Source organism: Leucoraja erinacea, chromosome 26, assembly GCF_028641065.1.
Source record: "Leucoraja erinacea ecotype New England chromosome 26, Leri_hhj_1, whole genome shotgun sequence".
NCBI lineage: Eukaryota > Metazoa > Chordata > Chondrichthyes > Rajiformes > Rajidae > Leucoraja > Leucoraja erinaceus.
This window is the reverse complement of record NC_073402.1, coordinates 7,853,399-7,878,274: the sequence shown is the minus strand read 5'-3', so window position 1 is coordinate 7,878,274 and position 24,876 is coordinate 7,853,399. Positions and strand designations below refer to the sequence as shown.

General features: G+C 47.6%; 1 protein-coding gene across 2 annotated transcripts in view; it reads left to right on the top strand.

Moving 5' to 3' along the window:
* The first annotated feature begins 1,244 nt into the window (after window positions 1-1,244).
* The window catches only part of LOC129709620 (SH3 domain-containing kinase-binding protein 1-like), a 74,509-nt gene continuing 50,877 nt past the window's right edge, over window positions 1,245-24,876 (top strand). The window contains exons 1-6 of one of the 2 annotated variants that reach the window (XM_055656082.1): window positions 1,245-1,514; window positions 9,676-9,763; window positions 13,337-13,380; window positions 17,038-17,107; window positions 19,667-19,758; window positions 21,240-21,285. In XM_055656082.1, coding sequence (XP_055512057.1) covers window positions 9,748-9,763; window positions 13,337-13,380; window positions 17,038-17,107; window positions 19,667-19,758; window positions 21,240-21,285 — 268 coding nt within the window. In that variant the 5' untranslated portion in view covers window positions 1,245-1,514; window positions 9,676-9,747. The remainder of the gene's footprint in view (window positions 1,515-9,675; window positions 9,764-13,336; window positions 13,381-17,037; window positions 17,108-19,666; window positions 19,759-21,239; window positions 21,286-24,876) is intronic. The other variant, XM_055656083.1, reaches the window with a different exon arrangement.

Here is a 24,876-nt window from a genome sequence, read left to right as displayed (position 1 = left end):
CTTCTTCATACTAGGTTTGAATTTGGATTCAGACCCGAAACATCTTCTGTCCGTCGACTCCATAGATGCTGCCTGAACCGTTGAGGTCCTCCCGCACTTTGTGTTTTGCTCAAGATTCTAGCATCTGCAGTTCCTGGTGACTCCTGGCAATCCCTACTCCGTGCACATGTCCCGCAGCAGTTCAAGTGTGTGATGCACCAGCACCTTCTCAAGACCAAGTCGGAATGGCCAATAAATGCTGGATGTTGATGAAAACCATGCCCAAGAAAGTACCTAAAAAACAAAACAATGCACGACTAATGGCAGGCGTATATATATAAGTTAAGGTCTAAAAACTGAAAAATGCAGAATGTTAATAAAAAACAAAAACAAAATGCAGGATGGACTCAGATTCAGATTCAATTTTTAATTGTCATTGTCAGTGTACAGAGACAACGAAATGCATTAGACAACGAAATGAGAGACTGCAGATGCTGAAATATGGAACAAAACACAAAGTGCTGGAGGAACTTAGCAGGTCAGGCAGCAACCATGGAGGGACAATCGCCCACTCAACAACTTGGTGGGTGATATGTGGAACCAGTCAACAACGAAGAACGGACAAGTGACATCGTTGACATTTGATGGTTCACCGACCACACGACTGTGCCACCCGTGGCTCCCCGGAGAATACTTGTGCCTGCAAGGTTGTGGCTTTACCCCACCGCCTCCCCCCACCCTCACATATCGCTGTCTTCACTCTAATGCAGTCCTGGGGGGAGTGCAGTGTCATTGGAGGTGTTGCTACTGTGGTGAGATGTCAAATCAAACCCCTCTCTGTTGTCAGTAAGAGATCCAAATGGCAACACTTTGAAGCAACTGCAGGATCTTCACAGTATCCTGATCGATACGTATCCCCTCCCCCCACATGTCACTCAAATATATCAGCTGCCCCGGTGCAGAGTCTAGATGCAAAACATTGGCATCGATTGTCCCTCCATGGTTGCTGCCTGACCTGCTAAGTTCCTCCAGCACTTTGTGTTTTGTTCCATATTTCAACATCTGCAGTCTCTCATCTCATCAGTTACATATTTGTTAAATTGTGTGAGTTTCCTGTCAACTGATTTGTAATATTTTACAATAGTGTAACCAATCTAACAAAATACTCAGATCGCTCCTTGGGTTGTCCTGTGGCTACAGAAACTGCTATTTGCATACGACTTTTTCCTTGAGTGTCACTATCTCTCGCCCCACCTTCAAATCACCTCAGTTATTTATTATATCATTTTCTTTAGCGGGAAGAAAGTATTTCTCCAAACCTGTCTCACCTGTTCGTATGGATCGTTCGATCCCTCCCAACTTGCTACGGGTCATGTGTTCCTTCCTTGATCATTCTTCCTTGATCTGCAGAATTTACTGACGGCTATTTATGTGTGCCTCGCACTTTGTTTTGTCGCTAAGTTTTTAAGAGGGGCCTTTCCAAAACAGACCTCTGGCTGGAGTGGTGAAAATGTATCGCGGAGCAAAGAGCGCGGGTAAGTGTATCTGGCTCGGGTGCCGGGAACCGGGAAGATCAGAGGAGCAAGGGAAACACATTGTTGCAGAAGGGGAAGGTGTGTGCGGGCCCCCAGGGTAGTATGTTCAGCCTGAAGGGGAGCAAGTGACAAGGGAGCAAGCTAGCAGGAGACTCAGCAGTCCTGGGGAGGAGACGCTGTCTTACCAGGGACAAGGTGTCCATCTCCTGGTGAATATTCACACTGACCAATGGAGATCCAGACTCATCCATAGCTTTACCCCAACCACTCCAAGTACAGCTTAGATAGATTGTCCCAGCTAAGCATTTAAGTTGTCATTTCTGAGGGGTAACTGCGGGAATAGAGAAGAAAGTTGCTTTCATGTCGCCAATCCCCATGTGGCGATAATTCTGATGAAATATTTCAAGTTATTTTGATTTGTGTGGTGACGAGATTGATGTTTATTTCAAGGTCCTCGTTTAACAGGCTTGTGAGTTCAGGATGAAACATAATATATTGATAGATGATACAGCATGGTTACAGGCCCATCAGCTCACTGAAACCTTGTTCACCATTGACCACCTGTTCACACGTGTTATATGTTATCCCACTTACTCTTCCACTCCCTAGGGGAGTTACATACTAGGGGCAATTTTACAGAGGCCATCCAAGCTGAGGAACAGCAGGGATGTGTGAGGAAACCTGAGCACCCAGAAGAAACCCACGCTGTCCCCGGGAGAACGTGCAAACTCTACACAGGGTAGGATTGAACCTGGGCGCCCGGCGCTCCGAGACAGTGGCTCTACCAGCTGCCCCATTGTGCCATCCTCAATTGGATTGATGGAGATTGAACATTACTCCCTTAATTAGCTCAAGAGTCAGGCTTCTTCACCATTCGTCCTCTTCTTCTTGCGTGTGGCGTGCACATCCTAAAGTTGTTGGACAACTTGTTCTATTTGATCTTCCGTTTGTGCACGTCGAGTTGATTGCATTAGTCGAAACAGGGCGGACCACGTGAAGGTTGCAATCTTCCACCCCAGTCAGGCTCACTCAGAGCTTGGTAAGTGAGGACATGAAGTGGAGTGCATTAGATGCGGAGTCACCCAAGTTAAATGATACTCCTGTTAGCAAAGTGTTGCTGACCTCAGAGACAAGTGTGGATTCCTTAAGCTATTCAAAACACATTTATTTTTTTTAATTCTGTGGCGAGTAAAACTTGGTTATTGGATGTCTGAAACTCTCGAGCCTCGAACTCCTTTTCCTCATTGACCCAATTGTTTTTCCAGTCTGAAGAAGGGTCCCGACCCACAAAGTCACCCATCCCTTTTCTGCAGAGGTGCTGCCTGATCTGCTGAGCTACTCCAGCACTTTGTGTCTATTTTCAGTATATTACCAGCATCTGCAGTTCCTTTATATACTGTTATTCCAACATGATTTTCTATAATGCAAGATTTCTTAGGAACACAACTATCACGTTATAGCCAAACTTCCCGTACCCATCTATTCTAATCCCATGTACCACTGATTGGTCTTGAACGTTCTATGAAATGGTGATTCAAAAGCTGATCCAGATACTTATGAAGTGCTTTGAGAGTTTCTCCCTCCTCCACCCTCCCAAACAGTGCGTTCTAGATTCCAAGTACACTGGACAAAAGAGTTCTTTCTCAGCTTTCCTCCGAGCCCCTCACGCTTCACCCTCAGCCTAATCCTTTGCCCCTCTTCTTCTCTCCTTCCAGAACTGCTACTCTATGCTGATCGTCTCACCTTTGTTTCTCTGCCGCTTAATTACAGTCGACAATTAACCTTCCAGCACGTCTTTGGGATGCGAGAGGAACTTGTAGCACCTGGGGCCACAGAGAGGAGGTGCATAAATGCACATAGACCACATTGGAAGTCAGGATCCAGCCCGCATGCCTGGAGCTATGAGGAAGCAGCACTAATTGCTGCACCATCGTGCAGCTGCGGAAATCTGCGGACGGCACCTCGTTCATGCAGTAACATGTTAACTGGCTTGCAGGCCACTCCGTTGTAATAAATTAGTTCAAGATAAAGATGCAGCACATTGTTGCCCCACAGCAGTAGAGACCACGGGTTCGATCCTGACTTCAGCTGCTGCCTGTGTGGAGTTTGCATGTGCTGCCTGTGACTATGCGGTGTTCCCCTGGGTGCTCCGGTTTCCTCACACATCCCAAAGACGTGCGGGTTTGTAGGTTCATTGTACTCTGTAAATTGCCCCTAGTGTGTAGAGAGTGGATGACTTAGAACCAATGTGTACAGGTGATCGATGGGCGGCATGGTCTCAGTGGGTCGAATGGCCTGTCTCCATGCTGCATCTCTAAACTAAACGAAACCTAAAGGTGTCTTGACCTGCACTATTTTTGCTGGAGAATATATCGCGTGAGCAAGGGTGAGGAACAGGTTTGAAAATCGAAAAGACGCAGATGTGGCAAACCTGAAACAAACTCAGTAACTGGTGGAAACACTAAGAAGATCGGGCAGCATCCATGGAGGGTGAAACAGAGTCAATGCTGCAGGTCAAAGAACATTCGACTGAAAGGTGTTGGTACGCATATACTTGTCCAAAGACGAGAGGGCATACCTTTAAGGTGCGAGAGGCAAAGTTTAAAGGAGATGTGCAGAGCAAGTATTTTACACTGAGGGTGGTGGATGCCTGGAACTGATTACACTGCTGGTGGTTAGTGACAGATATGCTCGTGGCTTTTAGACTTTTCAACAGTCAAGTCAAGAGGGTTTATTGTCATGTGTCCCAGATAGGACAAGGAAATTCTTGTTTGCTGCAGCACAACAGAGTATTGTAGGCATAAATACAGAACAGTTCAGTGTGTCTATATAGCATAAACCATATATATATATATATACACATAAATAAACAGATAAAGTGCAATAGGCTGTTATAGTTCGGAGTTTGTTTGATGGCGAGTTTAATAGCCTGATGGCTGTGGGGAAGAAGCTGTTCCTGAACCTGGATGTACCAGATTTCAGGCTCCTGTACCTTCTACCAGATGGCAGCGGAGAGATGAGTGTGTGGCCAGGATGGTGTGGGTCCTTGATGATGCTGGCAGCCTTTTTGAGGCAGCGACTGTGATAGATCCCTACGATGGTGGGGAGGGCAGAGCTGATGAGCCGATTTTGTACAGGCACATGGATATGCAGGGATATATATGGGTTATGTGTGGGTAAGTAAATGATGATCTTGACATCATGTTCAGCATAGACATTGTGGGCCGAAGGGCCTCTTGTGTTGTACTGTTCTATGTTCTTTGACACTGTACATTAATATAGTTATGTACTTATTAGAGGTATCGGTATGCGATACCGTTGTGTATGGTCACAGGAAGCGCCCTGTGGAAGGTCCTTCCTCAGAGACGATCAGTTCCATGAAGGGCCCTCAATTTGAAACATTTACTTTATTTCTCGAGCCGTCGAACGTCTCCGGCAGTTTCTGTTTCCGTTCAAAAACCAGCCCCCTTTGTTTCTTGGAGCACTTGGTTGAGTGCGGTGGGGAACTAGGAAACTCTCGAAATGTGTAAGAAGGAACTGCAGATGCTGGTTTAAACCAAAGGTGGACACAAAATGCCGGAGTAACCAAATGCTGGAGTGAGATTATGCTGCCTGCCCCGCTGAGTTACTCCAGCATTTTGTGTCTATCTAAGGAAACTTTTGAGTCGACTTCAACCACGTTTTGAAATCTTTACGAGCCAAAGTGACTGAGCAGAAGGCATGTTGCTCCAAGGTCAACACTGAACAATAACTGCGGTCCCTACAGCAGCAGCAGCAGCAGCAGCGCTGGCAGTAATGTCGGCCACATTGGCACCATTCCACATCGTGAGCCAAGTGAAACAAGACAGGAGGGACCTGAATCAACATGGACATGTCTGGCTGCCTCTCCTTGGATTAACTCACAGACACTTGAGTTGAAATCATTGTTGGACTAAAAGGCCTAATAAGGGATTTGAAGTATCCCAGTTGGATCCTTTAAGGTGTTTATTATCACTATTTTACAGCATCATATGGCGTTTATAATTGGATATGCAGGAAAATGAGGGAAATGGATCACATGCAGGCAGAGGATATTAGTTTATCCAGCCATCATGTGCGGCACAGACATTGTAGGCTGAACGGCCTGATCCTATTCCGTTCTGTTCCTGTTCTATGGCCTCCAGCCAGATTCTGTGTTCAATGAGACCTGGGCTGTGATGGCCCCAGTACTGGGAAACCTGGGTAAATAGACAATAGGTGCAGGAGCAGGCCATTCGGCCCTTCCAGCCAGGACCGCCATTCAATGTGATCATGGCTGATCATCCCCAATCAGTACCCCATGCCTGCCTTCTCCTCATATCCCCTGACTCTGCTATTTTTAAGAGCCCTATGTCCCTTGATGGAGTACTGGGTGCGTTCTGAGTTGCAGTCAGAGTCCGCTCACTTGCTTCTGGATTACTTGCTCAACAATTGCCTTCAATGTTGGTTCAACCTCATCTCCTGCTTTAAGCATCTAGCCACACTGGCAACATTTCATTTGAGTTTTAAATCATTTTCTTTCTTCTGATCCTCATAGCGTCATAGAGTTATACCGCACAGCTACGTTTTAGCCCACCTAATCCACGCCGGCCACGGTCCTAAGCGATTCCCATTGACCCACGTTTGGCCCACCCCCCTCTCAAAACCTTTCCTTTCCTATCCACGGACCTGTCCAAATGTTCTTTAAAGGTTCTTATTGTACTTCCTCAACTACCTCCTCTGGCAGCTCATTCCACATGCCCACAATCCTCTGTGTGAAATATGTGTTCACCGTATCCTCCTTCAATATTCCTCCTCTCACCTTAAACCTATAGCCTCTAATTTATGATTCTGAAGGAAAAGACAATGACCATCCATCGATTGCTTCATGGTTTTATGAACATCCATGTGGCCAGCCCTCAGCCTGCTCCACTGCTGGGAAAACACTGCCAGCCGATCCACTCTCTCCTCATAACACAAGCCCTCCAGGCCCAGCAACACCTCTGTGAATCCTTCCTGCACACCCGCCAGCTTAATCACATCCTTCCTACAGTAGGGCAACCACATTCCACCTACTATTCCAGTTGATCTATGCAGCATTGCTGCTCCTTGCTTGCATTCTATTTTGTTTGCTACATCAAAAGTTTGCCTTGTGTTTATTGACTCATGGAGTCATCGAGCACAGAAACAGGCCCTTCAGCCCACCATGCATATGTTCACCATCAACTAGCCATGCTAATTCCATTCACCAGGGTCTTCCATGCTGTGGTAATTTATGTGCTCACCTAGACACCTCTCTGCCTTCATCACCCTCTTGGACAACAGCGCATTCCAGATTCCAACCACCCTCTGGATGAAAAATATCTTCCTTAGATCACCTACAAACTTTTAACCCCTTATCCCAAACCTAAAGGGGCTGTCCCACTGCAGAGACCTAATTGGCAAGTTTAGAAGAGTGTAGGAGAGTTTGAAAAAAATGTCATGTTGAAGACCTCCTTCGACCTCCTTCAACTCTGTTGAAGACCAGCTTCGACTAGCTACGACTAACTTCAGGAAAATTGGACACCGAATAGTGGAGAGTGAAGACGACCTCCTTCGATCTCCTTCGACCTCCCTTCGACTATGATGAAGACTATCTACCTTCGACAAACCTCGAGTACCTCTGACTAACATGGCGACCTACTATGACCTACTACGACTAAACCTACGAATAAAAAAAGTATCGATTTTTTTCCATGGCAACATTTTTTTACTCGCGGTCATTGTTCAACATGTTGAAAAATACGCCGCGACCTAGCTGAGGCCTCGAGTAGGCGGAGACCACTCTCGAGCATGAAGGAGAGTTACGAAGACCTCCTACGACTTCGTGTCGACCATGCTGCGAGTATGAGTCGAGGGCAAACTCGCCAGAACTCTCAGATTAGGTCGCCCAAGTGGGACATAGAGCGTCTCATACTCAGCTTCCTTTGCTTCAACAAAAACAAACCCAGTCTCTCCCAGTCCCAGAAACAAAAACAAACCCAGTCTTGGAGTGTTCCATCCCAGGCAACATCCCTGTGGATCTTGAGAAAAACACAAAGTGCTAAAGGAACTCAACGGGTCAGGCAGCATCTGTGGAGGAAATAGACAGGTCTTCAGATTGGGGGACAATCTACAGTTGCAGTTTGTTGTGTCTTCATCCCGGTGAACGTCCACTCCTTCCCGAGTGATTCGTGTACGATCAGTTCTTTCTGTGAAAACATTTTCTTGTGGCGTATAAGGTGCCGATGTCGTGTTTGACATGAATTTCAGGTACCGCTGCATTCCACAGCAACAGATAAAGGTTAGGGCTGAGATCGGTCTGGAGTGGGATGTTTGAGCTGCAGTATCTCCTGCATTGATGCCCGTGTGAAATTAAACACTCCTGGACCAAAAATACAGCACAAGGGTGAGGTGGGCACTGATGGGCAGATCCATCACCACAGAGGCACAGCGGTAGTGTTGCTGCCTTACAATGTCAGAGATCCCCGGGTCCGATCCTGACTATGGATGCTGGCTGTACGTAGTTCGATTGTTCTGCCTGCGACTGCGTGGGTTTTCTCCAGGTGCTCCGGTTTCTTCCCACACTCCAAAGAATACAGGTTTGTAGTTTAATTTTAAATAGTTCCTAGTGTGGATAGTTGTAGGATAGTGCTAGAGTAAGGGGTGTTCGCTGGTTGGAGTGAACTCAGTCGGCCGCAGGTCCTGTTTCCGCGCTGTACCTCTAAAGTCTAAAGTGAAGTCTCATAGCAACACTGGTAACTGAGGAAGTAATTCAAGTCTGAGAAATAGCTGAGACATTGCGAGGAAATCTGACGACATTGTTTAAGGTGAGAGGGGCAAAGTTTAAAGGAGATATGCGGGGGAGGTTCTTTACATTGTCGATGGTGGATGCCCGGAATGTAATGCCAGAGATGGTGGTGGAGGCAGATATGCTAATGGGGTTTAAGAGACTTTTGGATAGGAACATGGATATGGAAAAAATCTTCCTTAGATCACCTCCAAACTTTTAACAACTTACCTCAAACCTAAGCTGTCTAGCTTTAAATCTTTTGTTCCAGGGAGAGCTTTCAGCTGTCCATGCCCGAATAATAATTAGACAATGGAATTAAATGTAACATCTCCAAGTTTGTGGATGACACAAAACTGAGTGGCAGTGTGAGCTCCGAGGAGAATGCTATGAGGCTGCAGGGCGATTTGGAGCGGTTGGATGAATGGGCAGATGCATGGCAGATGCAGTATAATGTGGATAAACGTGAGGTTATCCACTTTGGTGGCAAGAACAGGAAGGCATATTATTATCTGAATGGTGTCAGATTAGGAAAAAAGGAGGTGCAATGAGACCTGTGTGTGCTTGTACATCAGTCACTGGAAGTAAGCAAGCAAGTAGAGCAGGAAGTGAAGAAAGCTAATGACAAGTTAGCTTTGATTGCGAGAAGATTTGAGTTTAGGAGCAAGGAGGTCCTTCTACAGTTGTACAGGGCCCTGGAGTATTGTCTGCAGTTTTGGTCTCCTAATTTGAGGAAGGACATTATTGCTATTGAAACAGTGCAGCATAGGTTCACAAGGTTAATTCCTGGGATGGCGGGACTGACATATGATGAAAGAATGGGTCGACTGGTCACTGGAAATCACAAGAATGAGAGGGGATCTTGGAGAAACATATAAAATTCTTAAAGGATTGGACAGGCTAGATGCAGGAAAAATGTTCCCGATGTTAGGGGAAATCCAGAATCAGGGATCACAGTTTAAGAATAAGGTGGTAGGCCATTTAGGATTGAGATGAGGAAAAACATGTTTACCCAGAGAGTTGTGAATCTGCAGAATTCTGTGCCACAGAAGATAGTGGAGGCCAATTCACTGGATGTTTTCAAGAGAGACTTAGATTTAGCTCTTAGGACTAAAGGAATCAGGGGATCTGGGGAAAAAGCAGGAACGGGGTACTGATTTTAGATGATCTGCCATGATCATATTGAATGGCGGTGCTGACTCAAAGGGCCGAATGGCCTACTCCTGCACCTATTTTCAATCTTCTATGTTTCTCCCCACCTATGCTCTGCAAACAGCACTCACAATGTTGAACTGGGGCTTGCTCAATTGCTGCACTGTGACTTTAAATCATTTCATTTTTCTTTTTGCCTTTTAGATTGAAAGTGGTTGGTGGCTGAGAGAAAAGAACAGATAAAACAGCCGTTCGCCTTCCGATTTAGTCTTACAAATGGACCACATTGGAGGTAAGACCCAGGCCCTGAATGGTAACAGCGTCATAGAGTGACACAGCAAGGAAACTGGTCCTTTGGTCCACAAGTCTATGCTGGCCATCAAACACCCGTCTGCACTAATCACTTTCTCCCTATATTTTATCAGTTCATCCAGATTTACAATTTTACAATTGGACTACAAACTAGCACATCTTTTGAGATGTGGGAAGAAACTAGAGCACCGGAAGGAAAACCATGCGGTCAAAGGGTGAACATGCAAACTCCACACAGACAGCACCCGAGGTCAAGGTCAAACCCGGGTCTTTGGTGCTGCGAGGCAGCAGCTCTGCCCTCTGCGACACTGTGCCACATGTTGGCATCAATAAGGTTGTCCCCTGGAAGAGTTGGGTCTTCCCTATCATGTTAATCCCTATCATGTTTAGCAAATGGTGGCCGACTAGGAAAAGGGGAGATGCAGCGAGACCTGGGTGCCTTGGTACACCAGTCATTGAAAGTAGGCATGCAGGTGCAGCAGGCAGTGAAGAAAGCGAATGGTATGTTAGCTTTTATAGCAAAAGGATTTGAGTATAGGAGCAGGGAGGTTCTACTGCAGTTGTACAGGGTCTTGGTGAGACCACACCTGGAGTATTGCGTACAGTTTTGGTCTCCAAATCTGAGGAAGGACATTATTGTCATAGAGGGAGTGCAGAGAAGGTTCACCAGACTGATTCCTGGGATGTCAGGACTGTCTTATGAAGAAAGACTGGGTAGACTTGGTTTATACTCTCTAGAATTTAGGAGATTGAGAGGGGATCTTATAGAAACTTACAAAATTCTTAAGGGGTTGGACAGGCTAGATGCAGGAAGATTGCTCCCGATGTTCGGGAAGTCCAGGACAAGGGGTCACAGCTTAAGGATAAGGGGGAAATCCTTTAAAACCGAGATGAGAAGAACTTTTTTCACACAGAGAGTGGTGAGTCTCTGGAACTCTCTGCCGCAGAGGGTAGTCGAGGCCAGTTCATTGGCTATATTTAAGAGGGAGTTAGATGTGGCTAAGGGGATCAGAGGGTATGGAGAGAAGGCAGGTACGGGATACTGAGTTGGATGATCAGCCATGATCATATTGAATGGTGGTGCAGGCTCGAAGGGCCGAATGGCCTACTCCTGCACCTAATTTCTATGTTTCTATGTTTCTAAACCCAGCATTCAGCTTCCGCTTTCCTAAAATAATTCTGTCAATCCCTTCCCATAGGAACGGTGAATAGATTGCTCTCCTTCCTGTGTGAATGAAATCACCCTTAATATATTGGAGACCATTCTGGCCAGGATATTCTACCCCATCCCTTTCCACCTGTAGCCATCGCCAGTTTTACATTTCACCTCTTCTCTCTACCTGACAGCCTTTGTCATTTACTCCACCCATTTACAAATCAACCCCTCCCCCCCTCACCTGTATCCACCTATCACTTGCCAGGCTTTAACCTGCCCTTACCTCTCTTTTCCAGCTTTCTTCCCTCCTATTGCAATCAATCTGAAGGAAGGAGCCGACCCAAAACATCTTTTGTCCAGTCCCGCCACAGATGCTGCCTTACCCGCAGAGTTCCTCCAGCACTTTGTGTTTTGTTCACAATTGCAGCATCTGCAGTTTCAAGTGTAGATATGATGCCGGAGGGCTCAATGTCTGAACCCGCGGTACCAAAGGTTTAAAGCAGTACAATGAATACCGGCAAGTCTGTCACCCCAACCTCAGTAATGGGCAGGTTGGTCTACGCAACAAACTGCATAAACCCACATTTAAAAAAGGAATAAGATTAATCGAGGATCGTTGGTGTGAGAAAAGGTGAATTGGCTCAATCGAGGGGCCAGATGAGCGCTGAATGGAGTCTACTGGGACTTTAGCAAATGTACCATAATAAAGATGAATGGGTTGTGTAAATGCTAATGTGATTCTAAGGAGTGGCAATGTCCAGATGGGGTGGAGAAAGGGGCATTTCACTTAAGGTTCATGGCTTCAGAACAGAGCGGAGGAATGATTTCCTGACCCAAGGAACGTGGGTCTGGACCTCACTGGCTGAGAGGGTGGGGGAGACATTGACAAGGTCATTGGCTGAGCATGTGTCTGGGACCCTATGCTGGGAAGTGGGAACAGTCTGAATAGTCATTGATTGCCCGGCAAATGCACCCTGAGTTGTGGCCTCTCTCCCTGGTGGTCATCTCTAAGCCTCTTCATTGTCTGATACTTCATTGCTTGCATTGGAAGCAATACTCGGGACTGATGTTCAGTGTGGTGCTATGTGTATCAGGTGCTGAGATAGTAATACCTTGTGCAGTGCCCTCACTGGGTAATCAGCCACAGTTATGTGAAGGTGGGACAAGCTACTGATGCTGAGGACAGAGTGAACCACAGGCTGTTGGGAGGTCAGTGAGGAGGTGGAGATTATAGTAGCATGTGCTTGATGTTTGGAAGGAAGGAAGTTGAAAGGACAAGGTTGGTATTGGTATTAAAAATACACAATATAGAAGAAAGGGTCCTGACCCGAAACGTCACCTGACCGAGTTCTCCAGCGATGCGCCTGACCCGCAGAGTTACTCCAGCACTTTGTGTCTTTTTGTGTAAATCAGCATCTTTGTTTCTACACTTGATATTAATGAAAGTCATAGATCGTGGAATCGGACTCTTAGGCCCAACTTGCCCACAATCACCAACATGTTCCATCTATACTAGTGTCACCTGCCTGCGTTTGGCCCACATCCCATTAAACCTGTCCCATCTATGTACCTGTCAAATGTTTCGTCAACGTTGCGATAGTCCCTGCCTCAACTACCTCCTCCAGCAGCTTGTTTCATATACGCACCATTCTTTGTGTGGAAAAATATTACCCCTCAGGTTCTTATTAAACCTTTCTCCCCTCACCTTAAACCTATTGCGTTTATTATCGCCATGTGTACCAAAACGTTGTTTTACATGTTACCCAGGCACATCATACCTTACTTGAGTGGAATCAAACCATGCATGGCTACAACACGGTGTGCAAAAACGGAAAGGAAACAGAGCACAGAATATCATGTTATAGCTACAGGGAAAATACAGATAAAAAGATGGAAAAATAGGTGGACGTGTGTACAGCAAAGACAGCTGTCAAAGGAAGTAGGGAACAGAATAGTGTTACAGAGATAATGCAGATTTTAAAAAGTGCACAGACCTCCAGAAGGTAGATTGGGAGACCAGGAATACATTCTTAGCAAATGAGAAGTCTGCTCAAAACTCTGGGAACAGGCTTGAATCTGGTGGTATGTGCTGTGAAGGGTGAGAAGAGGGGACGAGCAGGGTCAGAATGATCACTGATTATGTTGGCTGCTTACCTGACCAGACGAAAGGATCAGTTCATTGGTTCATGAAGGTGGATGGATTAGGAATTTCTTAAAGAATATTGGCATTGTTAGACTCTAATTGCTTTCGGAATAGTTGGGCAGGGAGGGAGGGGTGCGGTGTGGTTAGGGAGGGAGTGGAGGTGTGGTGGTTGGGTTTATTTGGGAAATGTTGGGAGCATCTGATGTAAGGAACAATGTCCAGTGATGCATCATTTCTCCTGTTTGCCTCATCAGATTTCAGTGTCAAAAATGAAGATGAACCAAATGCAGACTTGCAGGTAACTCTTCCACCAAACTAGGAAATGATAATAATATGGGAGCAGGATCAAATGTAGAACTGCAGAGTAGTTAGATTGCATGGAACTGCAGATGTCAAAGTCAAAGGCAAATGCAATTGTATTCGTCACATGCACCCGAAGGTGCAGTGAAATGAATTTGCCAGCAACGATACACTTAAAAAGAACACACAATACACAATAAAATGTAACACAAACATCCACCACAGCATTCTTCACTATGGTAGTAGTCAACAAAGTTCAGCCAGTCCTCCTCCTTTGTTCACCCGTGGTCGGGGCCATGAACCCTCCGCAGTCGCTGCCACAGATGGCCCTCTCGTCTGGATGATCAAAACTCCCATGTCAGGAAGGATTCGGCACTTTCCTACGGGAGACCGCGGCTTCAGGATTCCACAGGCCGCAGGCCGGCGGTCGGAGCTCTTCTCTGGTGGTCCCCAGCAAAGGATCCCATGCTCCGGATGGTAAGTCCATGCCACGCCCGCGGTTAGAAGCTCCGGAGACCACAGTCCCCCGAAGTCAATGTCTCTGGCGACCCCAGCATGGGTTCGCCCGCTCAGTGATGGAAAGTCCATGCCGCGTCTGCTGCCGATGCTCCGGGCCTGACTCCGGGAAAGGATACGCCAATCCATGGTGTTAGGCCGCGAGGGAGGCGACATGGAAAAAGTCGCCTCTCCGTGGAGGAGGTGACCGAAAGCTCTTTCCCCCTTTCCCCTCCCCACCATCCCCCACACAAGGCACACAGCGCCCCCACCGACTATCTGATGGTAGAATCATTTCACAGCAGGACATGTGTACTGATCTTTGTGGAAACATCTTCACCGATCCCATTCCTGAAGTGGCAGCGCTGTGAAACGGCTGCGGCTCGCCTGCAGTCTGTCTGCTTTTACTTTTTTTGTGTTGTTTTTTTTTGTCTTGTTCAGTTAAACTTTTGGTTATTAGGTTGTGTCATGTAGGGGGCTGAAACAGGGCTTTCTGTCTCTCCCTTCGGGGGAATGCGACTTTCTTGTCGTATCCCCCTTCTCTTCCCCCGTCTGAGCTGAGGCCAAATGTCGGAGCTGGCGGCCTCCAACCTGCGACCGACCTCGAGGCTCCGGAGGTAGAGCCAGCCAGGACTTACCAACGTGAGGCTGTCCGTCTTCGAGCTGCGGCGGCGTTTAGGCAGCGGCACGACTCGGCGCTCCGGTGAGGGCGGACGGCGCGGTGCTGAGACACTCCCGTGCGGACGGCCCGGCTACCGGCTGGAGGGCGCTCCCGTGTGGGCGGCCCGGTGCGGAGCTGAGACGCTCCCGTGTGGGCGGCCCGGTGCGGAGCGGAGACAGTGCTCCGGTGGCTGAGGCGGCGTTCTGGTGGCGGCGACCTGAATCCGGGGCTCGGCCGTGCGCCAGTGGATGACATCGTCGGGAGCTCGCAGGTCACAGGCTGGTGCCTGTTTTTTGGAGCTCCCGTGGCAACAGCTGCGTCCGCTGGACTGGAGGGCGGCAGCTTCGACCACCCCCGGGCCGCGGAGCTTGAACCGCGGGACTGACTTACCATCGCCCGGTGGGGTATCACCTCAGCGCAGAGGGAGAAGAGGAGGGAAGAGACAGTAACCCTAAGACTTTTGCCTCCATCACAGTGAGGAGGTGCTTGGTGAACTCACTGTGGTGGATGTTAATTTGTGTTTATTGTGTGTTGATATTATTACATGTATGGCTGCAGGCAACGACATTTCGTTCAGACCGAAAGGTCTGAATGACAAATATAGGATTCAATTCAATTCAATTCTATCCAACCTTGGTAAAAGCATATTGGAGAGATCTTCTTGGTCTTGTAATGTTACCACTGAGCAACAATCACTTCAGGCCAGGATCCCATGTATTGCATTTTATTGTAACTTTCCCTGGTCCATCACAGGCACTGACCTCCCCACCATCGAAGGGATCTATAGGAGGAGCTGTCACAAGAAGGCAGCCTATATCATCAGGGACCCACACCACATTAGCCACACTCTAATTCCACTCGTATGAATGGAAAGTAGGTAAAGAATCTGAATACCATGACCTCCACGTTTAAGAATAGTTTCTTCTCAACAACCACACTGAGCACTACACAACACTAACCGATGAGCAATGGATTGTCTATGGTTGCACTATGGAGTTTGGGCTTTTTTTTGCAGCATTATTAGAGTAATTAATTTATTGATTTTACAGGGTCTTGGTGAGACCACACCTGGAGTATTGCGTGCAGTTTTGGTCTCCTAATCTGAGGAAAGACATTCTTGTCATAGAGAGAGTACAGAGAAGGTTCACCAGACTGATTCCTGGGATGTCAGGACTTTCATATGAAGAAAGACTGGATAGACTCGGCTGGTACACGCTGCAATTCAGAAGATTGAGGGGGGGATCTTATAGAAACTTACAAAATTCTTAAGGGGTTGGACAGGCTAGATGCAGGAAGATTATTCCCGATGTTGGGGAAGTCCAGGACAAGGGGTCACAGCTTATGGATAAGGGGGAAATCTTTTAGGACATTTTTCACACAGAGAGTGGTGAATCTCTGGAATTCTCTGCCACAGAGGGTAGTTGAGGCCAGTTCATTGGCTATATTTAAGAGGGAGTTAGATGTGGCCCTTGTGGCTATAGGGATCAGGGGGTATGGAGAGAAGGCAGGTGCAGGATACAGAGTTGGATGATCAGCCATGATCATATTGAATGGCGGTGCAGGCTCGAAGGGCCGAATGGCCTACTCCTGCACCTATTTTCTATGTTTCTATAGTTATTATATATTATCTATCCATGTTGTGCTTACAGGCCGGTTAAACTGCTGCAAGTAAGGATTTCATTTTCCTGTTGTCAGTAATATATGACAATGAAGCACTCTCGATTCTTGACCACAAATAGTTCACACCAATGAGTTAACTGTGAAATGGACCCCCCTGTTGGAAATGTAGGAAGAATGCTGACCAATTTGTGCAAAGCAAGGCCCTAAAACAGAACAGACTTCTTCTTCTTTAAAAATAACCTGGATTGTTTTCTCCAAAGTGCCGGAGGTGGGGGGGAGACCCGATAGAAGTGTGTAAAATGATGAGAGGCACAGGTGGGATAGACAGTCATAACCTTCTTCCTGGAATGGAAATGTCAGGATCAGCGTGCGTGGCTTAAGGTGAGAGGGACAAATTTGAAGGGAGATGTGCGGAGCAGGTTTTTTTTACACAGAGAGTGGTGGATGTCTGGAACACAGTCGGTCGGGGTGGTGGTGGAGGCAGATACGATAGTGGTGTTTAAAAGGTTTTTAGTCAGGCACATGGGCCACGTTAGTAGAGGAGATTAGTTTCATGGCATCATGTTCGGCTGGTACATTGTGGGCCTGAGGCCTGTTCCTGTGCTGTTCAATGTTCAATGTTCTTGGGTCTTTACCATGCAGCTGAGAGAGCAAACTGGCCCTTGGTTCAAGGTAATATTTAGACTGCATCACAGGTGCTACAGCTAAACCTCACGACTGTACGACAGGACCAAAATGGATTTTACTTTATAAGTGACTTTAGAAGTGGGAATTAAACTCACAAACCTTTGATGGCAAGTCACAGAAACGTAAGAGCTAATAGCTCTTTTCAAAGTCCAGGAAAGCTTGATATTGGTCAACATGCCTCTTTTCTTGCAGGAACCACCTCTTAGATCGGTGAGTCCCCAAGCAGATGCTGGTTGCCATGGCGAAGCTGGACCCCAGATAGGTGTGTACTCTGGAGCTTTGGTCTTGTGTGTAGACTGCACCCACACACTGGAAGCTGCATAGAAACATGGGAAATAGGTGCAGGAGGAGGCCATTTGGCCCTTTGAGCCGGCACTGCCATTCATTGTGATCATGGCTGATCATCTACAATCAGTAACCCGTGCCTGCCTTCTCCCCATACCCCTTGATCCGGGTAGCCCCAAGAACTCTATCTAACTCTCTTTTAAATGCATCCAGTGAATTGGCTTCAACTGCCTTCTGTGGCAGAGAATTCTACAATTTCACAACTCTCTGGGTGAAAAGTTTTTTTCTCATCTCTGTTTTAAATGGCCTCCCCTTTAGTTTTGGACTGTGACCCCTGGTTCTGGACTCCCCCAACATTGGGAACATTTTTCCTGCATCTAGCTTGTCCAGTCCTTTTATAATTTTATATGTTTCTATAAGATATCCCTCTCATCCTTCTGATTTCCCCCCAAATCTGGCGCATTGTACAACCCGCCACTCATTGGGACTGGTGGCTCTGGGTGACGTGTTGGAGAGGACCATAGATGATCCTGCAGCAGAAAGTGTCCGTGCTATCGACCAACACAGGCTGGATGGGCTCAATGGCCTCTCGATAGACTTATTGCCCTATTACAATGATTCTATAAAATAGTCAGAACATTGTTTCTCACTTGTTGATAGGCATGAAGAGAATGTTTAGCATCTGGATTTGATCAGACAAATTATTTACGTTAATTCACTTGGACTGCTGGGTTTTTTTTTATTGTTTCCGATTTCCGCTGCGTGCATGGACTGGTTCCTCACTCTCCGGGTGTTGAATGCAGTTCAGTTCCAATCGCAGCCCAGTTTTCCTCCAAACCATCATCCCTATCTTTCTGGAGATGCAAGGATCTGCAAATTCTGGAATCTTGAACAGAATACAAAGTACCGGAAGAACTCAGCGGGTCAGGCAACATCTGTGGAGGGCATGGACAGGTGACGTTTCAAGTCAGACCCCATCTTCAGCCTGAAGAAGGCCTCCCAATCCGAAAAGTTGTGCACACACGTGTCGAGCCTATGTTGCAATTTATGGGCATTTCACTAGTTCTTGATAGAAGTACCTGTATGTAAAATTGTGGGAGGCGTGGATAATGTAGTCAGTCAGAACATCTTTTCCCAGGGTGCGAATGTCAAAGGTCAGAGGGCATAGCTTTAAGGTGAGGGGGACAAAGTTTAAAGGAGATGTGCGGGGCTATTTTTTTCACACAGAGAATGAAGGGTGCCTGGAATGCACTGCCTGAGGTGGTGGTGGAGGCAGATACGATAGTGGCATTGAAGAGATCCTTAGATAGACACATGGATATGTCGGGAATGGAGGGATATGGATTATGTACAGGCCGATGACATGAGATTAACTTGGCACCATGTTTGGCAGAGACATGGTGGGTTGAAGGGCCTGTTCCTGTGCTGTACTGTTCTATGTTTCATACAGGTCATCAGTTATAGACCATTGAGCGATAGAAAGCAAGTAGGATAGTAGGGAAAAGTCTCTTGCATTTTGTTGAAACTGTGCCCGTGAGATTGGTTGCATCTAGTGCAGGTTGGGCTTTGTGTTCATACCTCATCCCAGAGGAGGAGGTATCTCCGTCAGTGCAGCGCTCCCTCACTACTGGAATCAACTTTTTTTTAACGCAAACAATCTTTCCACGGACAACAGTCAAGATGAATGGGGCAGATCTCCCAGTCCAATGCTGGGATTTAGATGGGTTTTCCTATGGAAGCCCCAGTTTCCAGTATCAGCATCAGGTACAGCAGGGACATTGTGGGCCGAAGTGCCTGTTCCTGTGCTGTACTATTCCGTGCTCTATGTTCACACTATTAATGGGCAATTCTTACCAAAGCAACGGCGGGTTAATGGTGCATGCGGAACGGAATAGTGGCTTAACGGAATATTTAGCCCAGGATATAGTGGGAATCTGATCTTCCTGTAAGGCAGCTTCCCAAATGGACAACCCGGGCTAATCCCACCTGGCACAGACTGAGCTGCCGATCTGATCTCTGACCACCCAGCTCTATCACATGTTGGACCTTCGCTACACCCATCCTGAGCTGCTGCCTCACAGCGCCAGAGACACCTAGGTTCCATTCTGACCTCGGGTGCTGCCTGTGTGGAGTTTGCGTGTTCTCCCTGTGACGGTGTGGGTTTCCTCCGGGTGCTCTGGTTTTGCCTCACATCCTAAAGATAGGATTTGTAGGTTAATTGGCCTCTGTAAAATTGCCCCTAGTCTGTAGGGAGTGGATACAAACGTGGGATAACACAGAACAAGTGCGAATGGTGATCAGTGGCCGGCATGGACTAGATGGGCTGAAGGGCCTCTTTCCATGCTGTAGCTATCAATCAATCAATCAATCAATCAATCAATCAATCAATCAATCAATCGATCGATCGATCAATTCTGTCACCCTCATGCCTTCATGGCCCCAGGTGACTGCACAACGAGGGAATCATCCAACGCACCTTTTGAGCACTGAGATCACTGAACGCAGCCATGTTTTAAAGGACAATTTTTCTTTTCAGTCCAGGACCACGAGGAGGACATTTATGACAACCTTGCCAGCGCCCGCTATAAAGTCTGCCTGCAGAAAGGTGACACCCAAGAGCTGGAAAAGGTATTAGTTCTCTCTGTCATTGGGGTGTATAACATAACCTCAGAATGAAACGCAAATACATTTTGAAGATCGGATGTTCTTCAAAGCCAATTCTTACCTTTTGGTGAAAAGTGCTGAGGGAAGGGAACTTAGTTTGAAGTTGAAGATGGATGAAACTAATCCATAGTTAGATGTTGTCGGAGCAACTGGAGGGGTGAAGGCAGGACCACTGGTGTATGAGAGGCCCCCGTCAAAAATGACTTGCACTTGGCTGCTCTGGTTTTCTTGAGAGCAGAACAGGCAGCACTGTGGCGCAGAGTTGTTGCCCTGCCGCACCAGAGTCCTCTGTTCGATCCTGACTACAGGTGCTGTCTGTACGGAGTTTGTACGTTCTCCCCGTGACCTGCATCGGTTTTCTTCGGGAGCTCCGCATTCTTCCCACACTCCAAAGTCGTGCGGGTTTGTGAGCTAATCGGCTTGGTTAAATTGTAAATTGTTCCTAGGTATGTGTCGGATAGTGTTAATGTGTGCAGCAACTCCACTCCTGTGTGTTCTGGGCTAGCTTCTGGACACTACCCCAGGTCAGGCCCATTGTTTTCATTTCCTCCTCTACAGTTCAACGCCAGGTGGTTTTGGGTCTCCCTCTTTTCCTTTTCCCTTCCCGTGTCCAGTGCAGGGCTATTCTTGGGGTGCTGTCTGTGGTGAATTGCCAACAGCCAACAATCAAGGACCTTTCCTGCCCCAGCCATTCCTTCTTCTCCCCACTCCCATTGGGCTGAAGATGCCGTGGCTTGGATGGTGTGTACCAAATGACTCAGGAACAGCTTCTTCCCCTCTGTTATCAAGCTTCCGATGGTCCTTCCAGGGCGAGAGTATTGTCCCGATTCTCCAACGTATCTCCATTGCCAACGTATCCCCAAACACAATGGTACAAACAGTCTGATGGGATAACTTGGAGATCCTAACACTTTGGGCTGAAACTCCAAACTTTTTCAATTCACGGTTAATCATTAGAAAGATCAGGAAGGTAGACACAGCAATGGTGGAAAAATTTTTTTCAGCGGAACTCTCCGCCACAGAGGAGAGGCAGCATTGGCTATGGTGTGAAGGGGAATAGGTCGAGACCCGAAATTGAATGGCGTCACCCCGATTCCTTCACCTCCATAGATGCTGCCAATGCTGGAGAAATTCAGCGGGTGAGGCAGCAATTATGGTCACCCGCTGAGTTTCTCCAGCACTGTTGTCTACCTTTGGTTTTTCCAGCATCTGCAGTTCTTAGAAATCTGGAGATCAGCGAGCCAGGGTTGAATCATGGAATTGTGAGGATGGATAATTCCTCTTATACTTCTGCAGATACTCTCCAAAGGGGGTGAAGCACATGTGGGTGGTCTCAGAGAGAGACGTTACATATAATGTGGGAGGACTGCTGAGTGGGTTTAATGAACTAAGTGGCATGTTCTTATCTCTCGAGTTATCTTACTTTCATCCATTTTATATTGCAGATTAAAAAGGAGCTTCCTTCAAATGACGTCTTAGATGCGGGCATCTGTAAGTAAAGTCACCTTAATACCAATCAGTTTTTTAAACTCAGGCACATCAGAACTAACTTCCTGTGATCAGACTGCATTGACCAATATGTGGAAATACTTACTTTTGTCTTTGGGGTTCTCTATGCCAAAGAGCTACAGGATCGGTGTTGATGACTTTATTTAAGAATGAGAGTATTGGCAAATGAGTATTGGCAAATTGGCTGGTGCTTGTGGTCCTTTCGAGCACAACGCACTGTGGTGCAGCAGGTAGAGCTGCTGCCTCACAGCGCCAGATACCCAGGTTCAATCCTGACCGCAGGTGCAGCGTGTGCGAAGTCTGCTGAACTAACGCAGGCAGTATCTCTGGAGAACATGGATAGGTGACGTTTTGGGTCGAGGCCCACTGAGGGCCCATCATCCTGAGACTCAGTGCTGGGGAGACTCAGTGCTGGGGAATGGAGAAGTTCAAATGGTGACAAAGGTCATCAAGTTCTAGACATATTGCACATGTTGCTGTCATAGGAGGAGATTCCCCACAGTGCTGGCACCAACCTACCCAGTCTTTACAACAGATAGTACAGGCAGCAGCAGGGGTGAGAGACTCAGCTTCCAGCCAGCCTGACAGCTACATGAAGGCGTACAGTGACTGGACTCAGGAGGGTGGGAAGGGGATGTGGCCAGTGTCTGCTGGTGCGGAAGCAATGTATAAGAGGAAGCCAACCGTGCACCTGCAACTCGGCTGTGAACCGGCTTGTGAAGCAGCAGACACGTCTGCCCCCACTCGCACCACTGTGTTGTGTGCAAGCTCCTCTAGTAGCTTTGGTTGTGTGTCCTCCTCCCTGTGACCTGGCTCTACTGCATGGCTCTGCACTGCGAGTGCGCTCTGCTGACCTAGACCTTGTGATCCAGAGTCTGCATCCCTGACCTACACGTTCCTCTCTCTTCCCTGCGCTGGCCGATTCACCGCACGGACAGCTCGTTGCTTCTGAAGCCTGTTCACAGCCAAGTTGCAGGTGCAGGGTTGGCTTCCTCTTACGCATTGCTTCCACACCAGCCACATCCCCGCTTTGGGTTGAGACCCTTCTTCCGTCTGAAAAAAGGGTCTCGACCAGAAACATCATCTATTCCTTCTCTCCAGAGATGCTGCCTGGCCCGCTGAGTTACTCCAGCATTTTGTGTCTATTCTCAGTGTAAACCAGCATCTGCAGATCCTTCCTACACATCCTGAACTGTGTCTCGAGTGTCACAATACAGCCGAGGCCAGCCACACACAGGTGGAGCTGAGCCCCGACAGCCCTGTGTTAGTCACTGTGTGGTGACACTCTGGAACAAACGCATCGCAACAACATGCGTAAGGTTCAGAGAGTACTCAAGGATCGGTAGGCATCTACAGAGGTGTAACATCTTGGTGGCTCAATGGTAAATTGTAAAGCAAATGCAAGAATGGGTAGATCTGGAGGTAGATATATACCGCAGCAACACTTTGAGATGTTATAGGGCATAGAGTCACAGACTGTACAGCACGGAACAGGCCCTTCGTCCCAACTTGTCCATGCTGCCCAACTTGACATACAGGGCTAGTCCCATTTGCCGGCATTTGGTCTGTAGCCCTCTAAACCATTGCTATCCAACTTATTTTGAAAGTCAATAATGTATGTTTCCTTTATAAGGTTTCTTTAATCATTAAAGGATTAAGAGAGATGTGGACCAAACGCAGGCTGGTGGGACCCGTGATGAAGGGACATGTTGGGCAAGTTGGGCTGAAAGGCCTGTTTCCGTGCCGTATAATTCCTTGACTCTGAAGGAATAAAATATTGCAGTGAGATCCTTCTTTTGTGCCTTAACAAAGTATCTATTAGACATCAGCTGGAAATTTTAACACCCAAACATGAGTGGGTTGTGAGGAAACTCTGAATCTGGCTTCTGAAATGAGCGGAGGAATGGAAAGGGGGTCAAGTGATGGGGAATTTGGCAGGGACTATTTGAATGAGGGTTGTCACCTCTGATTGAACCTGCTTTCCAGATTTAACTATCGTTAGCCAGATTCCCTCGTCCTTCGGAAACCTGGCAAATGAATGAAGGTGTGGAAGATTCAGGGGGAAGGTGCGTGTCTTCACAGCATGGCCACTGGGGCAGGAAGAGCCCAATTATTTCCCCAGGATCTCAAGCTCCCTTCCCACCAAACCTGCTCCCTATGGACTCCGAGGTGGGGAATCAGATCGTTCCCAGTTTTTGGAACCTCCATCAGTGTCAGGGAACAAGTTCTGGTCACCACACTACTGGAAAGATGTGATTGCACTGAAGAGATTCACCAGCCTTGCCTAGGTTGGAGGGTTTAAGAATGGATCGCCTAGACCAAGCTTGTTTACCCTGGAGCTGAGGGTTGACCTGTGAGTAGTATAGAAGACTATGAGATGCATAGACAAGACAGTGAGTCAAAACCTTTTCCCCATGGTAGGGGTATCATTAACAAGAAGGCGTAGATCTAAGGTGAGAGAGAGATTGACCAGAATAATGTTTACGAAGGAACTGCAGATGCTGGAGAATCGAAGGTAGACAAAAGTGCTGGAGAAACTCAGCGGGTGAGGCAGCATCTATAGAGCGAAGGAAATAGGTGACGTTTCGGGTCGAGACCCTTCTTCAGACTAATGTGGGGGGGGGGGGGGGGGGGGGGAAGAAAGGAAGAGGAAGAGCCAGACGGCTGAGGGAGAGCTGAGAAGGGGAGGAGACAGTGCGGCTACCTGAAATTGGAGAAGTCAATGTTCATGTCGCTGGGGGTATAAACTGCACAAGCGAAATATGAGGTGCTGCTCCTCTGGCCATGGAGGAGGCCCAGGACAGAAAGGTCGGATTCGGAATGGGAGGGGGAGTTGAAGTGCTGAGCCACCGGGAGAATGGGTTGGTTATTGCGGACCGAGCGGAGGTGTTCGGCGAAGCGATCGCCCAGCCTACTCTTGTCTCACCGATGTAGATCAGCTGACATCTAGAGCGGCGGATGCAATAGATGAGGTTGGAGGAGGTGCAGGTAAACCTCTGTCGCACCTGGAACGACTGCTTGGGACCTTGAATGGAGTCGAGGGGGGAGGTAAAGCGACAAGTGTAGTATTTCCTGCGGTTGCAAGGGAAAGTGCCCGGGGAGGGGGTGGTACGGGTGGGAAGGAACAAATTGACCAGGGAGTTACGGAGGGAGCGGTCTTTGCGGAAAGCAGACAGGGGAGGAGATGGGAAGATGTGGTGAGTGGTGGGATCACGTTGGAGATGGCGGAAATGACGGAGGATTATTTGTTGTATAATGTCTGGTTTTGAGGGGATTAGCTACAGGGAGCATTAGATGGACTTGGATTGTTTTCCCTGGAATGAAAAGACAATTGGACAGGTACTTCGTTTTTAGAGGGATATGGACTAGGCAGATGGGACTAGTCTAGATTGGGCATCTTGATTGGCATCATCAAGTCGGGCCGAAGGGTCTGATTCTATGCTGTATGACTCCATGACTGGGACTCTGACGGTCTGAGGTTGTGGGGAACCTGATAGAAGTGTATATAATGATGAGCGGCATAGATAGGGTAGACAGTCAGAACCTGTTTCCCAGGTTGGAGACATCATGCAC